Below are 21,183 nucleotides of genomic sequence, written 5' to 3' on the forward strand. Positions count from 1 at the left end.
TCACTCGTGCAGTGCTCGATACTCGTCGACGACACCAGCGTAATCCCATGGCTTGTAGGCCCGGAACCATTCTTGAAACACCGAGCTCTTGCGCCGCACCTTGAGCCCGAGGTCGTTCATCAACATATCAGCATAGGGCACCGAGTCGAACGACATGTCCGGAACCTGGCGGCCGTAGCTGCACGGGTGGCGCCATTTGCCAAACTGCGTGTGCAGCATGATCTCGTCCACGACCGCCTTCTCATCGGTGGGTGGTGCGCGTCGGAGCTTGCCGTCAAAGAAGGCCGTGATCCACAGCCCCTGGAGATGGGAGCTGATGGCCGTCGAGAAGGGCGAGATCAGGCCGGCAAAGGCAATGTTCCTCGCCGCGACGCCCTGCGAGGGGACAATGAAGCGGTAGTTGCGGAGGGGCTCGTTGGCAGCGTCCTCGCCCCGCGTGGCCGCCTCGTGCTTTGCGTCCTTCTCCCGCCGGGCGATCTGCTCGGGCCGCAGCTTCGGCTGGTCTCTGAGGATCGGGAACCTTGCCAACAGCTGCTGGTCCGCCTTTTTGATGAGCGCCTCGCGCTCTTCGCCCTTCTGCGCGAGACCGGGCTCGAAGCCGACAAACCGGAACGGGAGCGACGTCTTCTTCCAGCCCGTCGCGCACACGACGACGTCCGTCTCGATCTGCACGCCATTGTCCAGCACCACCTTGTTGCCCTCCAGCCTCGCCACCTCGGCCAGGTGCACCCTGATCTTGCCCTCGCGCACCAGCGCCAGGCAGTCCTCGTCGTAGTTCCAGATGCCCAGCTCGCTGCCCACCCAGAGCGCGCCGTTCCAGGGCATCAGCTTCTTCGTCTCCGGGTGCCGGCCGAGCCCGGAGCTCTGCTGGACGTCGGAGCCGATGACGAAGAAGAGCAGGCGGACCAGCCAGTTGCCGAGGAAGGTGGCCTGGAGGAAGCGGCGCACCCACGAGTAGCCGTCCTCGTCCCCCCAGGGGCAGGGGCTGAACCAGGACAGGGCGCGCGTGAGCACGAGGGACTCGACCTTGCGCTTGAGCGGGGTCGCGTAGACGTTGCTCATCCACACGGGGCCTCTGCCCGAGGGGCGGATCAGCAGGTCGACGCCGCCGGTGCAGACGTCCGAGGTGGCGAAGGCGTAGGCCGCGTCGATGGCCGACTTGGCGCCGCCGACGACGACGGCGTGGCGGGCGGTGGCGAGGATGTCGCGCCGGTTGCAGAAGTCGCGGGCGTGGAAGAGGGGCGGGGTGAAGGACTCGGCGCCGGGGAAGGTGGGCATGTTGGGCTGGGAGGTGAGGCCGGTGGCCACGATGAGTCGCTTGGCATGGATGCGGGATGTGGTTGAGGCTGTGGACGGTGAGGAGGTGGTGATGATCCAGCCTCCTCCTCCTCCTCCTCCTCCGTTGTTGTTGTCAGGGACTGCCTCGGCCGACTCGACCCTGGTGTTGAAGCGGATGTGCTGCAGGACGCCAAAGTGCTCTGCGTAGTCGGTGAAGTAGCGGTGCATGACCTCTGCGGGGATGTGCTTGCCTCTCTCGAGGCCGTACTTTGCTCTGTCCATGCGGAAGTCTGGGTATTCATACGAGCTCCAGACGTTGTTGGTCTTGAGGCCCGGGTACAACCGGTCGCGCGACCACGTCCCTCCACATGTTGCCTCGGACTCGATGACGAGGCGCGACTGCTCTGGGTGCAGGGCCAGGTGTGTCTTCGCAGAGGCGAGCCCGTAGAGCCCTGTTTGTGCGTTGTGCGGTGTGGTGTCAGTCGAGAGTCCTTGCAGAAGGAGGAGATCAGGACAGCCGCGTACCTGCGCCGATCACGACAAGATCAAATTGTTCGTCAACGCGAGTCGCCATGGTTGTTGGCTGGCCTGGTGTATGGTGTTGTGGGTTCGGGACAGCAAAGAGTTCAACACTTTGCCAACTCGGTGCGGTAGCAGAAATCATTTAAATGGCCCGCCGGCCAATCTGGCCCCAGAAGCAGTTCCGGAATATTAGCCTTGTAGGGTCGATGCGTGCGGTCAGTGCCCTGCGCGGGCTGACTGCATGTGGTGAGACGAGCATTTCAGCCCTGGAGAGCCCAAACACACAAGCAGGACAGCGCTGCCTGCCAGCCTAATTATTCCTTGCCTCTGCACTCCTGCATCTGCAGTTCTGGCGGCTGGGGCATGCCTGATTGCAACTGCAAGTCATGTACAGCTGTGGAGGCGTGCCACAACATGCCCTGGTCCGCCAAGATCTGGCACTTTGGTGGGAGCCTGGTCTACGAGGTGGCTGACATCCATTGGCCTTCGCATTTACAAAACAGATTTAGAGTTTTCTTCCATCGTTAGCACACCGTTGCGGAGAAAGCAATGATGCTGGGAAAGAACCCCTGCCAACCTTGAAATCATCCAGATAACAGCGCGCATCAAAGCATAGGAGACATGCGCGTGGCTTGTGATCTTTATTTCTATTTTGGTACTAGTGTCCCGCCTCTGCAACCGCCAGCCATTTTGTGTTTCCATACCTTTATGCTAGCATCGCGGGGGTTCGGACATGTAAGCAACGGTGCAGGCCGTCTGCTGTAGTCCCTTGTGGCTCACGTAAGCGCTACAGCTCGGGATCTGTGTTACGGTTTGCACCGTGCCCGACACGGTTAGCGTCGTGCACGTCAGGATTGACACCGTGCACGACACGACCGTCTGGCCCAACCCAGACATTTGCACCCCCGTGGCTGACCTAAGGTCACACGTATATATAAGACGTTCAACAGGTCGTAGATAACCTTAGAAAGGACAAGCTTTACCATTACTACATTTTGTACTGCTTCGCAACCATTAACTACCGAGACGTCTTAACTGACTGAACGAAGGGAAACCTTAACAGCTACTAAGTACGACACTCGACGCTTCTTCCAGAAGCGCGTCTCGGGAGGCTTCAAGATCTCTAAGGTCCAATAAAGCAATCGACCGGACGCAGCGGGGTCAGCTTCTGGCGGGCGATCTGCTGCGTGGCTGGGATTACGAGGTGAAAGAGGAGTCCACTTAGCCCTAGCGGGGGTTGGGGGGACTGGGAGTTCCCTGAATATAACGTATTACTTGACGAATAATTATCATTTAAAAGTACTATACTTAGAAAATACTCTTCTTTCAATAGTGCTATACTTTCAGGGAAAGGGGCTATAGCTTATATTACTTACTATCTTTGACGTAAATCTCGATAGAAGTATAATAGCGTTAAGAATTATGACTAATCAGGAATTCTAAACTAATACTAGGAGGAGGGGACTGCTTAGTATAAGTCTGCTATCATAACTCTGTACGGAACATGCAAGACAGCGCTCCTTACTTGGCCTCCTCGCCATCCTTCTTGACCAGCAGTCGGAGCCCGTACAGGCCGTCGCCAACATATAATTCCTCGCGCTTGGCTGACTCCGGCACTTCTTGACCGTCCTTCTTGACCAGCAGTCGGAGTCCGTACAGGCCATCGCCAACATACAAATCCTCGCGCTTGGCTGACTCCGGCATTTCTTGACCGTCCTTCTTCACCAGAAGTCGGAGTCCGTACAGGCCGTCGCCAACATACAAATCCTCGCGCTTCCTGTTGTCCTCCTCGCCCTTCTTGATGAGCACCGACTCCTTATAGAGGGGCTCGGCCTTCTCCCTCTTAGCGAAAGTTCCTGGAGGGGACAGCTCCCTCGGCTGGGCCTCACGCGCCTGGATGTCTACGTAAGCCATTGGAATCTGATAAATGAGGAAATTTGAGGGCTCACGTCTACTGGGGCTGCAGCGACGACGGACCAAATGGTGGCCGAAGCTATGACAAGGAGAGCGGAGCGCATTTTCGAGTTGGCTTTGTCACGAGGACGACTGCTTGTGGAGTGAGAGCAAAGAAGGAATCCGGTTGAGATGAGATGGGAGAAACAAATCGGACGGGAAATGCCCAGGCACCCAATGTCGACAGTCTATATAGGTCCGTCGGCCATCAGCCAGCTCTATCGCTCGGGGACAGGTTTGGTATCAACCAGCGGGCTTTTCCCTGCTAAGAAGCTGAAGGCTCTCAACGTTGTGTCGATCATGTACCTCGTAATATCGCCGAATCATTTGTTCGGTCGCAGGCTGCACGACGTTTTTCTCCTTCCGTTCTGAGCCAGGCCGCTGCGTGATGATAGCGACAGATATGCACACCTCCTAGTAATGGAAAATCTGATTACCTTTCGGATAATATCGTATACGCTGCTGACTCGCTGCTTGCTGGCTTTCAATGTGGATCGATTGGCGTCGAAGACCGGGGTGTGCTCTCGTATTGCGTCTCAAGAAGGCAGGTGGACGTGCGATAGTGTCAGCCGCAGTGCGGGGACGATTTCCGAAATGCAAGTTTGGCTGTAAGCGCAAGGGATCTTCTGTTAAATCGCTTTCCCCTTATAAGTTTTGACGTGGAGACGATCCAGACAATGAAGTTTCAGCACCGAGCACTCCATCCAGAGATAGACTATCTTCCACCTGTCCGCCACTGCTCATTAGGGTCTTTGGTATTTTAAGCTCTGGTGAATATTTATTCACTGAAACCCGGTCGCATTTTTCTTTAACTAGAGGCTAGGCTGGCGACAAGATGTATCCGAGGAGCGAGCCCAAGTACGACCGCCTAAACTCATCACCAAATTCCTCTAGCTCGTCGGACATCGGTGAGAATGAGCGAGAAGCGTTTCTCGGAGGTCAGCTGAAAACTAAGAACCGGGAGGGGAAGTCAAGGACACTCCTTCTGCTGTCGATCTGTAATGGCATCGTCTTCCTAGCCTCACTCAGCCTGTTCTCGACATGGTACTACCGAAGCCATATGCTGCTCAATGCCCAGCTTCGCCAGACTTCAACCTATAGTAAGCACTTGCTGCAAGACATGTATATGTCGAACACACTCAGTTAATTGATCGAATTCAGGTCCCATTCACGACATATTCGACCTAGGCATGCAAGCAAAAAAGATCAATGGCACATTGTTCCCCTCAAAAGAGTCGCCGTCAATCGCACGACACTCGCCTAGCGCAGAGCTCGACGACATCTGGAACGAATGGGAGCTCACGAGAGTCTACCCTGTGACAGCCGCTCAGATACGCTCTATGGGCAAGGACCCATCGACGGCAGCCAAGCTTGAGGACGACGTCTGGGGATTAGGCGACGATGCTTATGCCGCTATCTTCGACGTATACCACCAGTTACATTGCCTTAACTTCCTGCGCAAGCTTATCTACCCATCGTACTACAACACATCCAACTGGCATCACGCCGACGTAGAGGGCTTCTTTGAGATCCATATGAACCATTGCGTGGTGAGTCGCCCCAATCCTCTCTTGACCTTGCTTAATCTCGCTAATTGACGACTTGCCAGGATATCGTGATGCAAGCCATCCAATGCAGCGGCAACGTCAACCTGATAACGCTGCATTGGGTCGAGACGCAGCCGTACCCTTTCCCCGACATGAGCGTGAATAGGCAATGTGTCAACTTCGAGGGGTTGACACAGTGGCGGCTGGACAACACCATCGACATGGACAAGTACGGGCTAGTTATGCAGAAACCTAAGGGTGTGAAGCAGCAGCCCGCTCCTGAGGGCTACTATGAAATGTTTGGCAACAAGACGGACTCTGATCATACCCATGAGGGACATTCTTCTCACGAGATGGCCGTTGGAAGAGAACGCCATGGCCCTTACTGACCTCTTATGGCCCTTCAGTGTCGCCTGCAGCGTGTCAGTCCCCGCATTCCACAGCCGGACCTTCTTGTTTCCCGATGCCCGAGCCGGTCGTCGGGCGTGAACGCTACGCCGGTAACCGTTATCCCTCACCCATGTTGGGGGTTATGCTCTTTTTCCAGCACGCCACGGCCAGCCAGCATGCCGTGGCATGCACAATACTGGTAGTAGATTGCCCTTGGCTAGGATCTTCCCCAAAGGACAGGTTACGATCCTCAACTTCTTCGCCGAACTGGCCTCACTCCTTGCCCTCCTTGCCCAAAGACTTTTCGCACATTTAGCATAATGCAGAAATAAAGGTCCTTTGATTGGTATCTTGCGATTATCTCTATATAAGACAACTAGGATAAATGTAGGATAACATATAAGCCGGTTTTGCACCAGTATCGCTTCACCGGGTTATAGGTATTTGATAAAGCTTCAATATTGGTGTGGACTTATCCAGGCGTCTCCACAAATTATAGGGTGCAATAGCCGTTATCGCCCACTAACGAACCTCTTTTCAGGTTCCCCACAAATTGTAGGGTACAATAGCCGTTATCGTCCATTAACGAACCTCTTTTCAGGTTCCCGTGAGATAGGGAACTTTACCGATCCTTAACTTATCTAAGATGGGGATTGCGCAAGTGGATAAATTTAGGCATTCACCCACACCACGACACTTCGGACAGGCATGAGCTCAAGAGTCAATCCAAAATGAAGGGACTAATTGGCATCTTGTTAGCAACGGTCCTCGGGACAAGCCAGCCTGTGCGCGGTGCACAAGCACCCGAGGCGACTGGTCTTGCATTCGCGGTGCCTCCACCTACTTCCAATGGCGGGCAAGCCTGGAAAGACAGCCACTCCAGGGCTTTAAAACTGCTCGCCGAAATGACCCTGCAAGAGAAGGTTCGTGGGAAACCGCAATCCGACATGTACCTCGGATTGGCGAGATTAACAAGAAGTTTCTCCACAGATCAGCATGGTTACTGGACAACGCGGACCATGTGCAGCGAACTCCGAATCCATAGAGCGGCTTGGAATTCCCCGGATGTGCTTCCAAGATGGGCCTGCTGGCGTTCGGCCTGCCCTCGGCCATACACAGTTCCCGTCAGGCATAACTACCGCGGCAACTTGGGACGTTGAGCTCATCTACAACCGATCTGTTGCATTAGCACAGGAGTTCTATGACATGGGTGTCCATATTGCTCTTGGAATGACTACCGGTATGTTTCACTAGAAGTGTTTTACCGGAACGACAACACTCAAACTTCAAATGCTAATCCTCCTAGGTGGCCCGTTGGGTCGGTCTCCTTACGGTGGCAGAAACTGGGAAGGCTGGTAAGTCCTCGGGTCCGTCAAGCGATCAAGATCTAACACTTCCAAGGTATGCCGATCCTTATGGTACTGGAGTGGCTAGCTTCTACGGAACGAAAGGGTTCATCGACGTGGGCATGCAATCTTGTGCCAAACATTACACAGTCTACGAACAGGAAACTTTCAGGTATATCCCAATCTTTCTTGGTGCTAGAAGACGCTCCAGAATATCGCTACTAACTGTCCCCAAAGAAATCCCTTCAATTTCACCGAGCCGTACAGTGTCTACAAGGCATCGGAACAGGTTCCCATATCGAGCAATGTGGACGACAAGACCAACCACGAAGTTTACTTGTGGTCCTTTGCAGAGGCAGTGCGAGCAGGCACCACGCATGTGATGTGTGCCTACAATAGCATCAACGGGACGCATGCTTGCGCAAATTCCGAGTCAAACAATTTGCATCTCAAGGGTGAACTGAACTTCCAGGGTGCCCTTATCAGTGACTGGGGAGGTAAGTATTACCCGATACCGCATGGTTCGTTTGGCTGGGATCTAATCGTGGGCTAGGCACTTGGGGAACCGAGGGATTCGTCATGGGAGGATTAGATCTGAACCTGCCCGGCCTGGGTTATGGTAATATTTTGGGTAACTTCTACGACCAAGAGCTATACCAGATGGTGCTGAACGGGACCATTCCCGAGTCAAGGTTGGACGACATGGTTGTGCGTGTTCTTGTGCCTCTTTTTGCGAGCGGACAGTACGACAAACCTATTCCATCCACCGTCATCAATTCCGTCGGCGCAGCCAATTGGCCAGAGCCTGCGCAGTATCGAAATGTGCAGAAAAGGAGCACCGTTGAACTCATTCGAAAAATCTCGGCGGACGGGACTATCCTCCTCAAGAACACTGGTGGCTTGCCATTGAAAGCGCCCAAAAACATTGCAATCATCGGACAGGATGCTGGGCCCAATCTGCTTGGTATTCAGGGCTGTGGAAAGCTCTTCCGAGACTGTGACATATGGAACAACAACGGAACCCTGAGTCTCGGTGGTGGATCTGGGTATGCCTGGCCGAATAACCTCATCACACCTCTTGAGGCCATTCAAGCCAAGGCGCTCGAAACGCAGGCGCTTGTCCAATTTGTGCTGAACAACACGGCCACCAATGCCATCGACTTAACCATCACAGGACGTGCTCTACCCATGGGCCAGCCCGACGTCTGCCTTGTCTTCGCGGAGCGATATGTTCGTGAAAACATGGACAGGAATGACCTTAGCCTCAATATCGGCGAGTGGACCCACTCCGAAGATATCATTCTCCAGACGGCGGCCAAGTGCAACAACACCATTGTGGTTCTGCATATCCCTGGACCCGTCATCATGGAAGCTTGGATCGACAACCCTAACATCACAGCTGTGGTTGCACCCCTTCTACCGGGAGAGCAAACAGGCCCGGGACTGGTTGATGTGCTCTGGGGCCACGTCTCGCCCAGCGCCAAACTGCCCTTCACCATTGCCAAGGCGGAAAAGGATTACCCTCCAAATACCATTTCGTATGATATAAGCGTTACACCACAGGCGGATTTCACCGAAAAGCTGAAGATTGACTATCGGTGGTTTGACTCGTATAACATTACTCCCCGATTCGGTAAGCACTTTCCCTTTGGACTGCAAAGAAGCTCAGAGCTGATAAATCAATATGAAGAGTTCGGCTTTGGCTTGTCGTATTCGACGTTCGCCTATAGCGAGATTAAGAGCGATCCCACTGAAGTTCCTGACTCGACGTCCGTGCAGAAAACCAACGAATCATTTGTTGGCCAGCAGGATGGTCAATCGATCTACGATATGGTCCTTACAATAACCGCAGAGATTACAAACACAGGTCGTTGGACCGCAGCGGAAGTTGTTCAGCTCGTACGTTTCCCGTCTATCACTTAATATGGGTCAACATGAATATACTAACTGCCGGGCAGTATGTGTCCTTCCCCACAGCAGAAAACCAGCCACCCAACGTGCTTAGAGGATTCACGAAGCTGAAGAACATGAAGCCTGATGAAACTCGAACTGCATCATTCCCGTAAGCTGACCCTCTATTTCAACATTGCAACCGATTTACTTTCCAGCATTTATAATTGAAATAACGGATGCTGATCAAATTTCTAGAATTCGCCGTAAAGACGTAATGGTATGGGATGTGGTTGTTCAGAAGTGGAGATACCCGGCTGAGCAAACCGTTACTTTCAGAGTGGGGTCGAGCTCACGAAAATTACCACTGTCGCTTACGCATAGGTTCTGTCACTGATCCTAGAGAATAGTAGGGATAAATGGAACGAAAACTTGGGATGGAAAGAAGAATATAAACGTGAATTTTCTAGTAAAGTTGGAGCATTTCTATCGTCGTTAATATCGACCAAGGTCATGTGTGGCACCATTACTTTCTTTGCAACAATAGTTGTTACTTGGTCTAGAACCGACCTTGCTCTCCAAAAGAAACATAATTGATGATTATTCGTATATATCATGCTGCTCTTATACCAACGATGAAGTTCAGAGGCGCTTGTCCCTGACCTCAACGGTGAACTGAAACTCAACGAGGTACTAGACACACTGTTTATCAAGTACCCCTTTAATAAGGAGGGCAAATTCGATGAAGCCTTTAATCGCTTCCTAGCTAATGGTCTCGATACTTAATCGACGCGAAGCTGGCTGCTTACTCGAGCAGAGCCTCTGTAAGCCGAATTAATACCTGCTATACAAGATGATGTTTGAACTTACCGCTGATTTTTCAATCTACTACATTAGGCTCACATTTGACGAGACCGTGGCTGCCGAGTCGTTTGATACGTAGGTATCCCGCTCACTACGTAGACTCACATCCTCCCCTACTGACGCTAACATAAGTATGTTCAGATCCACCAGCCTCTTTGTCCAGGTCATGCTCGAGACCATCTGCGACTACGTTAACTCCTAGGCCGCCGTCGACAGCGGGGAGCCCTGGTCCCGCCTTAACGGCGGTATGAAGGTTATTATGGACGCTATAGTAGTCAAGGTAAAGGCCGTCCAGGGAACCAGGCTTATTCACGACACTCCCGTCGTCGCCCTGCGGAACAACAAGGCGGCTAACACAATTACCGTGACTACCCGTATTACCAATAACAAGACAATAATAACTGACTACCGTGCCGTCTTTTGCACAACGTTAATGCCGTGCCTGCAGCGCATGGACATCTCGCAGCTCGAACCCCCCCCCCCCCCCCCATCGATATCCAGACATGTTTCCGCACGCTTGATTACGACCGCGCGACTAAAGTCGCCATCAAGTTCTCTCGGGCCTGGTGGCGCGACTACCTTGACCAGCCCGGCGGCGTGTCGACGGACCTGCCGATCAGCAAGATCGTGTACTCGTCATAAGACGACGACAAGGAGAGCCCCTCGGTGCTGCTGGCCTCGTACTCGCGGGCGCAGGACGCGACACGGATGGGCGCGCTGTTTACCAACAGCGAGGGCAGCAGCAACAAACAACCCCAAAACGACACAGCCAGAGCCCTACGCCCCCGTAGCCACGCAATGCCTCGAGAACATTGCTCAAGTCTGGGCCCGTGCAGAGGGTATCACAAAGCCACCGAGCGTCGAATATCTGCGCGGGCTATACATGGACCATTTCGCCAGCGCGTGGTCCCACGATCCCAGAACAGCAAGAGCATGCGTGTGGGTGCGCGAAGCGCTTCCGTGCCTCGCGAAGGAGCAGTTGCCGCGTCTTTTCTTGGCTTGCAATCGCCTCTTGCCTTTGATCTGGCTACTTGATATGACGGGATTGCTGTGGGGGCTGGTGGCGGGCCGTGGTGCTGATCTAGCAGAATGGCGGCGTCGTGGTGGCGAGAGCCATTGAACAACGTCGGCTGTGTCGCCACTCATACCGGGCCTGCCTACCAGCCAACGCCAATGGCAGCATTGTGAGGCTTGCTGGAAGCATGATGCGGCGACAAAAGTATGGGGGCAAAGATGGAGGAGCATGTGGAGAGCTTTTGCTAGTCATGCGAAGTGATGTTGAGGTGAGGTGTTGGTGAGAAAGGCGACGGTGGTGGCGATGAGGGAAGTAATCGTGGACCACGTAAGCACGCCGTTTGCTGACCGCGGCGACCTGACCACTCCACAACTGGCAGCACGACTGCACCTCTTGCCGCAAGTAACACCAAGAAAGAAAAAAGAGCAAAAAGGGGCAAAAAAGGGGGGTGCAGAACCTAGCGAGGGTATTGCCTTGCACACTTGGCGACTCGAAATGCCGGACTCGGCCCTCCGACCAGATCAGTGTGTTGTGACTTAATTCCAACCACTAGGCCAGACGAGGATTGCAACATGTCTTTGAACCCTCTGCCCTGGCTTGGCTGTCTGTACCGGGGATGACTCTTGGTTGGGCTTATAAGGTCTTGCCCTGGAGCTAGGTGCTGTGATTTCCAGTCCCAGTGTCCATATGCTGCCTGTGGACGCCGGAGAGTGCTCATCATGGCGGCGGCCACAAGCGTACGGGTGTATTGTCTCGACATCTTAAACACGTATGCTTGCGATGAACCTCGTTCTTTGACCTACTCGAGCTGGGTGTTCACGACCTGTCCATGAACATGGGATTATCAAAGGCACAATGCCATCTGCCAAAGTCCAGGAAACCATTATGCCTCTAAATATTGTTGCGTAGATCTCGAAGATAGCGAGATGCAGTCTGCGTTCCGTGTGTCAAGCTCCATGTTGGAGGATACACCGAGACATCAAGGCTGCCACCGTCTTGAGGGAATTGATCTCATCTCAGCCCGACTCGCACGCGAGACACTCCTCGCCACTTTCAATGACCACGCTCCCTCCTGTACGCCAGATCTTGACCGCAAAGTCCCGCTCGACCCTCTTCCGCTCCTCGCACGTCACACACTCTGCCTCCTCCTCTCTACTGATGATCGCCGCGATCTTGGCAGACTCCTCCGCGGTCGCCTCGTACGTGCCCGGGCGCTGCTGGAGCGCATCATCGACTGCCGCGACCCACCAGTTCATCTTCCCCGCCGACGAGAGAGCATAGTAGTCCGACCTCAGGTGGTCGAGCCGTGCGTGCGGAGATGTGGTCTGTGGGTAGTACACCAGCGGGACGACACGCGATGTTGGCAGAGGCGGCGTCAGCGCTTTCGTCGCCGCGTTTGCTTGGGTACTACTACTCTTCGTGGTGGTGGGAGACTTGTTGCCTTTGGCGGCCTTGTTGGATGTCTTTCTGAGTTGCTTCTTGCTTGCTGCCGTGGCCGGGCTGAGGCTTGCAAACTTCGGGCTCGGAGTGACTTGGACGTCTGCTAGAAATGCTGCTGCCGCCGATGCTGCCGCTGCCGCATGATTTACATCGACTTCCTTCTCATAGCACTCGTCACAGCTCGCGATCCTGCGGGCGCGAAAGTGCTCAGACCCGTGGCTGTTCGCGACTGCAGGCTCGCGCAGGCGGAAGTTGCGCGACGCCATCGCCCGATCAGCGTGCGTCTCGTCATGTTCGGCGCTGCGGCAGAAGCACAGGTCCTGCCCGTCCGGGGTGTCATATACGTCCGTCGGTAGCTGTCCGCCTTCGCGATTATCGTCGTCTTCGGCGCCATTGCCATTGTCAGAGTTCAGATCCGGGTCACTCGTCGTGCAGTAGATGCAGACGGCCTTTGGGTTGGGTGAGCTCTTTGGGGTGGCCAAGAAGCAGTTCCGAGGCCGGATGTTGGCGCAGCCGCCGTGCCGTGGGTCGCAGAGCATGCCTTGCATTTCGAGTCAGTTTCTTCATACCAACCAGAGACGGGCTATCGAGGAGGAAAGTGCATGGTGCATGCAAACGAAAATTGCGCTGGCAGTTGGGCTTCCAGACATACTCTGGGCATCCATCTTCTCAACCGCGATGGTGATCACGTCCGTGGCTGGATCCGCCAGCTGGGTGCGGCGTGCGCTCTTTGGTGTCGAAGAGGCGGTCATTTTGTAGCCACTACTACTCGTATCCCCGAATGCTGAGCAGCCAATATGCTGCGCTTGTTCCGCGTGCGTGATTTTGCTCTATCCAGACTTTGGTAGACTTCGCAGTGATCGTAAGGTCTGACAGTGGTGTTGCAAGAGAAGTATCGGTCCTGGGCATGTAAGAACTCTGCCGGTCATACGTGGTTTGAACGCCGATCATGATCAAATACGAGATTTTATAAAAGCCACAGGCAAGCGCGAGGTGAAAGTAGACTGCATGTTCATGTCTCGAAGCCCATCGTTTCCCCAGGCAGGAACTTGCGCCGCGGCCCTGAACGTGTGAAAAGGGATTTTTGGGTGGCGCTGGTAAGCTTGAAAACAAATCCCCAGTGCTACAATATTGCTCCGTCCAGCGAGGGACCTTCTCTTGAGTTGAAACTACTCGCCGCAAGCTGTTGGGGGCCAGCCAGATCTCCTCTTTGAACCCGTTTCTCAGACTTGACTTGGCTGGCCCTTGTATTGCAGCTTCGTTTGCTCTGTCGGGAGCGAGGCAAGCAACGCGACGCAACAAGCCTATTCCTCGCTTCAGCAGAATATTGAACTGAATATGCCCACAAACACAGAGTACGCGCATCGGCTTTGTAGTTTGCAAGATCCTAAAATTTTTCATTGTCGGTGTTTCTCAAGATCTTATTATGCACACATGGGTAGTTGGAGCATCAGCTTGGTTTTGCCAGCGAGCAAACACATTCCAACAGTAAAGGAACGAGCATGTGCTCTTGCTCCAAACCTGCCGAGTGGGGCTCACATGACAAAATTCTTGCACAGACGGAGACAATGGTTTTGTGCGTAAAGGTTTATTTATGCAACAGCAACAACCAGGGGACAAGGGCAGTTATTCTCGCTGATGCGAGACCACCGACAAGACCAGGTTCACCGAGTGATGTCACGTCGCAATTCCCCGGCCCTCCCGGTGCTGGGCGCCGGACTTTGCCCCCCTGCACTGGCAGGTGCCTACGCAGGATGTACGAGGTCGGACCACCAAGAACTGCACAAGCAAAGTTCTCTGTGGGAAAATCAAGAAACGGCGGTCCGGCGGCTTGGCTCGCTGGGATTCCCCGCAGTCGGACCGCAAATCGTGGAGAAAAATACCCCTGACCGCGACTAGGGTCGGGTCTCCACATGCTCGGTCGATGTCACCCGAGGCCGAGCCAAACCGCTGACTTTTAGAAATGCCGGGCGTGTTGGTCTCTTGCGCGCCAATGCCCGTGGAGAGCGTGGAGACCACCCCCGGGAAGAAAGATTCTGGGGGTGATCTGCCGATGCCAGGGGCCTTTTGGGGATACCGCGCCCATGACGCAGCCAGAGCCGACAGCAAGGTGCAAAGGACTGGCACATGAAGATCCATCCCCAACACGACCTGGTGGACTGGCGGTGTTTACCCCAGGTCGGGGTATATAGCTACTGAGCCTGCGGCCCCGTCTCTTTGTGTACCGTGACTCTTCCACGGGCAGCTCTCGCTCAAGCACGCTCGCCTTTGTTGTCGCCTTGTCCACCAAAGCCAACATGAAGACCTCGTCCACGACAAGCATGCTGCTGTCGCTGCCATTCTTGGCTGCGTCGGCCACTGCTGCCTTTCTCAACCTGCCCAGCAGCGGCCCGACAGAGCCGCGTTGGATGACCAAGGACACGATTGTCGCTCCTGACCGGCGATCCGCCAACTCGTCCGCCTGGCCCTATGGCCCGCTCAACACCAAGGGCCGCGATGTCGTCAATGCGCGGGGCGACGTCGTGCACTGGGCGGGCGTGAACTGGCCGATGAGCGGCGAGACGATGATCCCCGAAGGCCTCGAGTGGGCGTCGGTCGACGAGATCCTAGACCAGGTGGCGGGCGTGGGGTGGAACTACCTGCGGATGGGATACGCGATCGAGATGATTGACGAGATCTACCTGCGCGGGGGCGAGGACGTGCCGCTCGAGGTGGCCATGATCCAGGCGCTGGGGTATGTCAACGGGACCAAGGTGACCAACGAGGTCATCGCGAAGAACCCCGGGTGGACCAAGCAGACGGGCCGCTTCGAGATTTGGAGCGACATCGCCCGGGCAGCAGCGAAACGGGGCATCTTTGTGCACCCAGACGTGCACGTGGGCAAGGCGCAGTGGTGCTGCTCGCACACGGACGGCAACGCGTGGTTCGACGACGTCAACTTCCCCGTCGCCAACTGGCTCCGCGGCCTTTCCTACGTCGCGAAATGGGCACTGGACCACCCCAACGTCGCCTCCATGTCACTCCGCAACGAGCTGCGCGAGAGTTACAACATCACCAACCTCTACTACAACTGGCAGACTCTCGTCGGCAACATGACGGCCGGCGCCGACGCCATCCACAACGCCAACCCAGACCTCCTCATCACCTGGTCCGGCATGCAGTACGACCAGGACCTCTCGGCCCTCACCACCCGCAAGAACATCCTCACCGCCCCCTGCTACAAGTGCACCGCCGTCCGCGACGCCGCCCGCCGCGACCCGGTATACTTTGACCTCGACTCCCACCCCTGGGCCGACAAGATTGTCTGGGAGCTCCACCTCTACACCGGCAGCGAGGACATGGACACGGGCACCTGCGACGTCATCGAGGCCGGGCTCTTCCGCAGCGGCTTCAACGCCCTCGGCATAGACGCGCCCAAGGGATGCGACATCACCGGCGACTGCCCCCCGCCGCAGCGCATCACGCCCGTCATGCTGTCCGAGTTTGGCAACGCCCAGGACGCGAGCCTCTACAACGCCACCCTCCAGAACTGCCTCCAGGACTTTACCCGCAAGCACAACATCTCCTGGGCCATGTGGAGTCTGGCTGGCAGCTACCGCATCCGCTCCGGGGTCCAGGGGCTGGAGGATACTTGTAAGTCTTTTTTCTTAAGGAGATTTTGGTCCCAAGAAAGAGATTTTGGTCCCAAGAAAGACATTGAAAAATTGGCCTGTGGAATGACGCTGACAAAGATGCGACAGGGGGCTTGACCAACTTTGACTGGACTGGCTGGAACTTTGCCGAGGGCATCGAGAAGTACTGGAAGCCTTGGATCCAGGCGACCAACCCGACAAAGCTGGACTAAGGTACACTGAGTGTGGATGCTTTCGTCGCCGCCGTCTTGATGTTCGTAGATGAGTGGAATCAGGCGCTCTGTTCCACGTCGTCGCAGAGACGAAGTAATGATTAGCCGTAATGAGACAACCAACAAAATTTCTTGCACTGGAAGAGCTGTGATCGCACCCGGTCTGTTTCGTTTCAGAACTGGCCTGATAGATTGTGCCAGTGCCAGGGATAGATTCGAGAACCTACCTTGAGGTATTCGGGGACCTCGACGCCTGTGCACAGTGGATTTGGGAGGCTGGCCATGCAACCAATCAGAGCCACCAACCCTTGGCGATAGCGTCATAGGTGCTTCCCGTCTTACTTGGTGGCTGCCTTTCTATCGTGGGATACCGCACCAGACCTCACGTAGACTGCCACCTTCTACCCGTGACAGCAATTATTCCGCAATCGACTTGAGTGCATTCTCACGTCCGCAAAGGATATCATGGATGACCAACACGTAGCGGCACGTAAAGTGCCCATGCGTGTGCTATCACTGGGCTTCTCCCGCACAGCTACCTCTTGTGAGTGACAATTTCTGACAAAAAGGTCTCGCTGCGTCCAGGCGACGACAATCGTCTCTGCAGAACGATTCGCAGACGAAAGGCCGATAAACAAACAGGGGAGCCCTTATTTGGATAGCCGAGCGACTAACATGACTCCGAACTAAACCTCCATCGACACAGCAATGAAAGCCGCGCTAGAGATCCTCCTCGGCGCACCATGCTACCACGCGTTTGAGCTCTACGACCACGTCGACCACTGCGCGACCTGGAACGCCGCGCTCGACGCAAAGTTCTCACCACCTGACCAGCAACAGGGCAGCGGCGGAAAGCTTTTCACGACCCAGGCCCAGTGGGACACGGTGCTGGCCGGCTACGCCGCCGTCACGGACGTCCCGGCCATCTGCTTCGCCGACGAGCTCCTCGCCGCGTACCCGGACGCCAAGGTGGTCCTCGTGCAGCGCGACACGGAGAAGTGGTTCCGCAGCTTCGACGACAACGTGTCCCGCCACCTGTACGACTTTGCGTCGAACCTGGTCGCCCGCCTGGACAGGTGGTACCTCGGCCCGCCCGTGAGCGTGCACCACCGCTGGGCGAGGGGGTGGATGGGCGCGGGGAGCTGGAACGAGATGCGCGTGGTGTCGAGGGGGTTTTACGAGCGGCACTATGAGCATGTCCGCGAGATCACGCCCCGGTCGAGGCTGCTCGAGTATGAGCTTGGGAGCGGGTGGGGGCCGCTGTGCGAGTTCCTCGGGGTCGAGGAGGTCCCGGATGTTGAGTTCCCCCGGGTCAATGAGTCGGCGGCTATGGATGAGAAGATCAAAGGTGTGGTGAGCAAGGGGATGCTTAGTATCGCGTCGCATGTGGTGTTGTATGGCAGTCCGGTTGTCGCCGCGCTGGCTGCTGGGTGGTGGTTTGCCAGTGCGCAGTGATGCAGCAAGCAGGCAGGAAGGATGAGCCGACTCTAGACTCTGGGCAATGTAGAAGCTGCGGCATTGCTGATTTCAGCTTCAAGTGTTTAGGGCGACTAGGCTTGTGTGGAACTAGTAGACTCATGCGGCAATCCAGAGAAGAAGGTCCTCGCAGACCAAGTTGTTGAGAGGAGTGACGGGCTCCCTGCCTGACCCCATCAAAGCGCGGACTGTTGCTGGCCATGCGTATCCGCAGATATCTCTAGGTCCCCGGGTTGGCGCGGCAGATGATGTCTGGGGCGGTTATACTCCGCATTGTCTCGCATTGTGATGAGACAATAACAACGCCAGGCCGCATCGGTGGCGCCCCTATGCCCCATGCGGGCGGCCAGGCCTTGGAGTCTGCTGGGAAAATGGCTGGAAACTTTTTGCCAGCAACAAGTCAAGTGAAACATTTCGTTTGTGAGGCGGGGGATTCTCTCGCTGCGAAACATGCCGACTTTTTTTTTGTTTGTGTTTCGTAAGGGGCATGAGGCGTTGCAACTCGGTCATGCCGCGAGAGACGAATTGTCTGTGAAGAAGGCATGGACGCACGACAGAAGCATACATCACATGACAGACGCACGTAAATACACGAGTAGGGAACCCTGTCCAGAGGGCTGTCCAATGAAAAGGCTTGAGCCATCGGCTTTGCGATCTTGCTAAACCGACATACTTTGTGTACGCATGTTGATATCATGAGCTAGTCTCAGATTGCGGAGTGCAGCCGGATCTAGACTGCAGCGCCTTGACTCCGAGATGGTCAGCAAGTCAATTATGACGTGTGATGCGGGCATTACATATAAAGCAGGTACAGTCATACCCTCCACCACGGGAGACACAAGCCCAGACCCAAGGTCATCACGCCCTCTATCGTCACATTGTGCGGTCAAGCAGGCTTCATAATTACTCACATGCCTGAATCATGCTGTCTTCACCGCCACCGCAGCAGCTCCTGCAGAGCCTCGACCATGTAGCCTTTAGCAATCAAGTCAGTGGCGAGCCACTGGAACTCCGCGTGCAGTTCGCCGACCCGACACCAAATGGTCGCCGGGGCTCCTACTCCTACCGCGGCGTCGACTCCAGCACGTCTCGCGCCGAGCACATCAACGCGCTGACCCGCGTCGTCAACGCGACCTCGGCCGACATCGCCATCAAGAACAACATTGCCCCGATGCCAGTCACTGTCAACATTCTCTCACCAGAAGCAAGCAAAGATCAGGCTGACGAGGCCGAGAAGCTGCACGACCACCTGGTCTCGGCATCCTCAATCGCCCACTTATACACGGCGATCCTGCTGGTCAACCAGGTCGTCCAGAATGGCGCGGGTAGCGAGCTCTGGAACGTCAACGAGGCCGACGAGGCCATCGTCGCGCTGTCCAACACCGCCAGCGCCGCGTACCGCGCCATGATGGGGCCCCTGATGGGCCTGTACAGCATCAAGAACACCACCGCTTCGACGTACAACAGGACCATGCCGCGCGGCCAGGTCCACGGCAGGTTCCTCGACGAGTTCCTGCGCGAGTACGGCCCCTTGCCGCGCGAGCAGCTGGACGTGCTGGACGAGGTGCTCACGGACTACGTCCGGAGCGTGGGGGGGATCCCCGTCACGCCCGAGCAGCAGTCCACCGTGGACCAGGTGTTCCGCGTCAATCGGGTGGTCAGGGTGAACGTGTCTGGCGACGACAGATACCCCGTGTGGGTGCTGCAGCCGCAGACGAGGCTGGTGCACTTGAAGATCAACATCGTCACGTGGGCGCAGGCGGTGCAGAAGAAGAACGCGAAGAGGGCGAAGTCGCAGATGGAGAAGCCGGACGGGCGGCCACCCGGGCCGGACGAGAATGTCAAGATCGCCATGGACATTACGGTTGTGGACGCGGTGCTGAACGTCGAGGAGTACCTGCGGCACCGCGCCAAGTTTGAGGATATTATTCAGACGTTGACGGGCCGGGACCTGCATACGTTTGGAAGGTCTATTAGTGCAGAGAGTGTGACGAGCCGAGTTTGAAAAGGTCTTCTCATGTCACGCTAGATGATAGCTTAGTAGTCAAAACGAACAATCTGAGCCCTCGAAGAGGAGTTCATTGCTGCAGACAGACACGGAGACCGCCTTGAGCAATGTCAAACGTCTCCCTTTGACACGCGAGGCAATGCTTACCCATGCGGAGAGCCCCGTGGGTGCAGGTTGCGGTGTCGGTGCCGAAGCGTCCTTGCCCACGGAGAATGCTCCGCCGTGTTGCGAAGATGTAGCTGACGGCTCGTGAGACTGCGACGATGCTGGCAAAGACGTGTTCGTATTCAAGCAAACATCGCATGCTGGTTTTCCTCGGTTCGTTGGGTACCATTCGACGAGGCCCTGTTCGATGACAAATTCTGCGTATCCATCGAAGATCGGACCGGGATGTTCGTAAGTTTCCTCGGACGTCAGACCCATGAGTTCGAGATCCGACTAGCGTTTGCCAACAAGGAAGCATCGGCCCGGGGCGCTTGTATTGGACTGTTTGCCATGAAGAACCGGCGACCGGTCGGAGCTCAGGATGCCGACTAGCGTCTTTAGGCGCTGAAGTTGTCCTTAGAAGATGGCGTTACGGCAAAGGGGGATCATGTTTGTCCCATCGATTCTATCGTTTATGCGTCTGGCGCTTTGTTCGACATCTCGTATGGTTTGCGAATCCTCGAGGACAGTCGTGTAATCGTTTCCTGCACTTCCCAGTACGCGCGGTGTATGCTGTTTGGAAGACCCCTGGATGATTGCCTCCACCTCAATCATGGAAGAGGGGGTCCTCCCGACTTTATAAGGCAGCTTGAAGATCAGAATGACTCATTATGAGTCGGGGGCGTGCACGAGATGGCTATAATGCCCACACCCCACCACCCAGGGTCAGGGCTGCTGCCTAAACGACCGCGTGGTCCATTTAAACATCTGACAGGATGCTTAACCAGCCTTGAAACACACACTTTGGCCATAATCGGTAGTGTGGGGATTCTGTAGCCCTGCCTATCAAAACGACCTTTTTGTCCAAAAAGAGCAACACTGCCCATTCAACAAAGGGTGATGTGCATCACACCCGCATGTCTCTCTCCTTTGGCCCTGCGATGTGGAGCCTGGCGTATGGTCATTGCAGACAGCAGCTCCGAGTAAATATTTGAAGACCATCTGTAGTACTGCAGAGTTGAGGCCGTTGGTCTCAAGCGAGAACCCCAATTCCTCAGATAGGCTGGTAGACCAGAGTCATCATCACGTGGATGATGAAGGACAAGATGTTGTGTGTTTGGCCTACGCATTGCCTGGCTAGCAGCTTCTGCCAACTTATGCCTTTCCGCTTTGATCAGGTCACCAACCAGGGGTGTTGGCCTGTTCGACTGTTGCGGTGAGGGTATACCAACTTGTAGTTGAAGCATTTCCGGCCCCATACATTGGGCTTTGGGCATTGACCATTGGGCGGTCGGTGGAAGTAAAGCTAAAACACGTCTTCATTGGCTGCCACAAATCTGCCGCGGTGGTATTTTAGGCTCAAGCTCTTGCACTTCGGATTCTAAGCAACACTCGAAGGGTCCAGATAGGAGAAGAGCGCCACAAGTCCACAAGCCCCGCCGCATGACAAAGTCAACAGTGACGCA

At 55.4% G+C, this 21,183-nt stretch overlaps 8 protein-coding genes across 8 annotated transcripts; 5 read left to right on the forward strand and 3 right to left on the reverse strand.

Moving 5' to 3' along the window:
• On the reverse strand, positions 1–1,852 carry B0I36DRAFT_375685 (putative dimethylaniline monooxygenase; the record flags this gene model as incomplete). Its single annotated transcript, XM_046160389.1, has 2 exons — positions 1–1,730; positions 1,804–1,852. The coding sequence occupies 2 exons, from the start codon at positions 1,850–1,852 to the stop codon at positions 1–3; spliced, it is 1,779 nt and encodes a 592-aa protein (XP_046010920.1).
• A 1,333-nt stretch (positions 1,853–3,185) lies between these two features.
• On the reverse strand, positions 3,186–3,882 carry B0I36DRAFT_386001 (uncharacterized protein). Its single transcript, XM_046161091.1, has 2 exons — positions 3,750–3,882; positions 3,186–3,693 (listed from the first exon to the last, which is right to left on the reverse strand). The coding sequence occupies exons 1-2, from the start codon at positions 3,816–3,818 to the stop codon at positions 3,322–3,324; spliced, it is 441 nt and encodes a 146-aa protein (XP_046010921.1). The 5' UTR covers positions 3,819–3,882; the 3' UTR covers positions 3,186–3,321.
• A 916-nt stretch (positions 3,883–4,798) lies between these two features.
• On the forward strand, positions 4,799–5,689 carry B0I36DRAFT_413628 (tat pathway signal sequence; the record flags this gene model as incomplete). Its single annotated transcript, XM_046162003.1, has 3 exons — positions 4,799–4,853; positions 4,915–5,303; positions 5,363–5,689. The coding sequence occupies exons 1-3, from the start codon at positions 4,814–4,816 to the stop codon at positions 5,687–5,689; spliced, it is 756 nt and encodes a 251-aa protein (XP_046010922.1). The 5' UTR covers positions 4,799–4,813.
• A 732-nt stretch (positions 5,690–6,421) lies between these two features.
• On the forward strand, positions 6,422–9,323 carry B0I36DRAFT_293059 (glycoside hydrolase superfamily; the record flags this gene model as incomplete). Its single annotated transcript, XM_046151778.1, has 9 exons — positions 6,422–6,613; positions 6,681–6,930; positions 6,997–7,045; positions 7,092–7,208; positions 7,274–7,533; positions 7,590–8,669; positions 8,727–8,935; positions 8,995–9,098; positions 9,185–9,323. The coding sequence occupies 9 exons, from the start codon at positions 6,422–6,424 to the stop codon at positions 9,321–9,323; spliced, it is 2,400 nt and encodes a 799-aa protein (XP_046010923.1).
• Positions 9,324–9,568: 245 nt separating this feature from the next.
• On the reverse strand, positions 9,569–12,793 carry B0I36DRAFT_351546 (uncharacterized protein; the record flags this gene model as incomplete). Its single annotated transcript, XM_046157019.1, has 6 exons — positions 9,569–9,619; positions 9,736–9,770; positions 9,896–10,158; positions 10,370–10,507; positions 10,952–11,049; positions 12,395–12,793. 6 exons carry the CDS (start codon positions 12,791–12,793, stop codon positions 9,569–9,571), a joined length of 984 nt encoding a protein of 327 aa, XP_046010924.1.
• Positions 12,794–14,653: 1,860 nt separating this feature from the next.
• B0I36DRAFT_247374 (glycoside hydrolase superfamily) lies at positions 14,654–16,089 on the forward strand (the record flags this gene model as incomplete). The annotated part of the gene is made up of 2 exons (XM_046150305.1): positions 14,654–15,878; positions 15,986–16,089. The coding sequence occupies 2 exons, from the start codon at positions 14,654–14,656 to the stop codon at positions 16,087–16,089; spliced, it is 1,329 nt and encodes a 442-aa protein (XP_046010925.1).
• A 380-nt stretch (positions 16,090–16,469) lies between these two features.
• On the forward strand, positions 16,470–17,670 carry B0I36DRAFT_293064 (uncharacterized protein). Its single transcript, XM_046151779.1, has 2 exons — positions 16,470–16,633; positions 16,796–17,670. The coding sequence occupies exons 1-2, from the start codon at positions 16,555–16,557 to the stop codon at positions 17,542–17,544; spliced, it is 828 nt and encodes a 275-aa protein (XP_046010926.1). The 5' UTR covers positions 16,470–16,554; the 3' UTR covers positions 17,545–17,670.
• An 817-nt stretch (positions 17,671–18,487) lies between these two features.
• B0I36DRAFT_351549 (uncharacterized protein) lies at positions 18,488–19,570 on the forward strand (the record flags this gene model as incomplete). The annotated part of the gene is made up of 1 exon (XM_046157020.1): positions 18,488–19,570. One exon carries the CDS (start codon positions 18,488–18,490, stop codon positions 19,568–19,570), a length of 1,083 nt encoding a protein of 360 aa, XP_046010927.1.
• Positions 19,571–21,183: the final 1,613 nt, after the last annotated feature.

This window comes from Microdochium trichocladiopsis, assembly GCF_020744255.1.
Source record: "Microdochium trichocladiopsis strain MPI-CAGE-CH-0230 chromosome Unknown B0I36scaffold_7, whole genome shotgun sequence".
NCBI lineage: Eukaryota > Fungi > Ascomycota > Sordariomycetes > Xylariales > Microdochiaceae > Microdochium > Microdochium trichocladiopsis.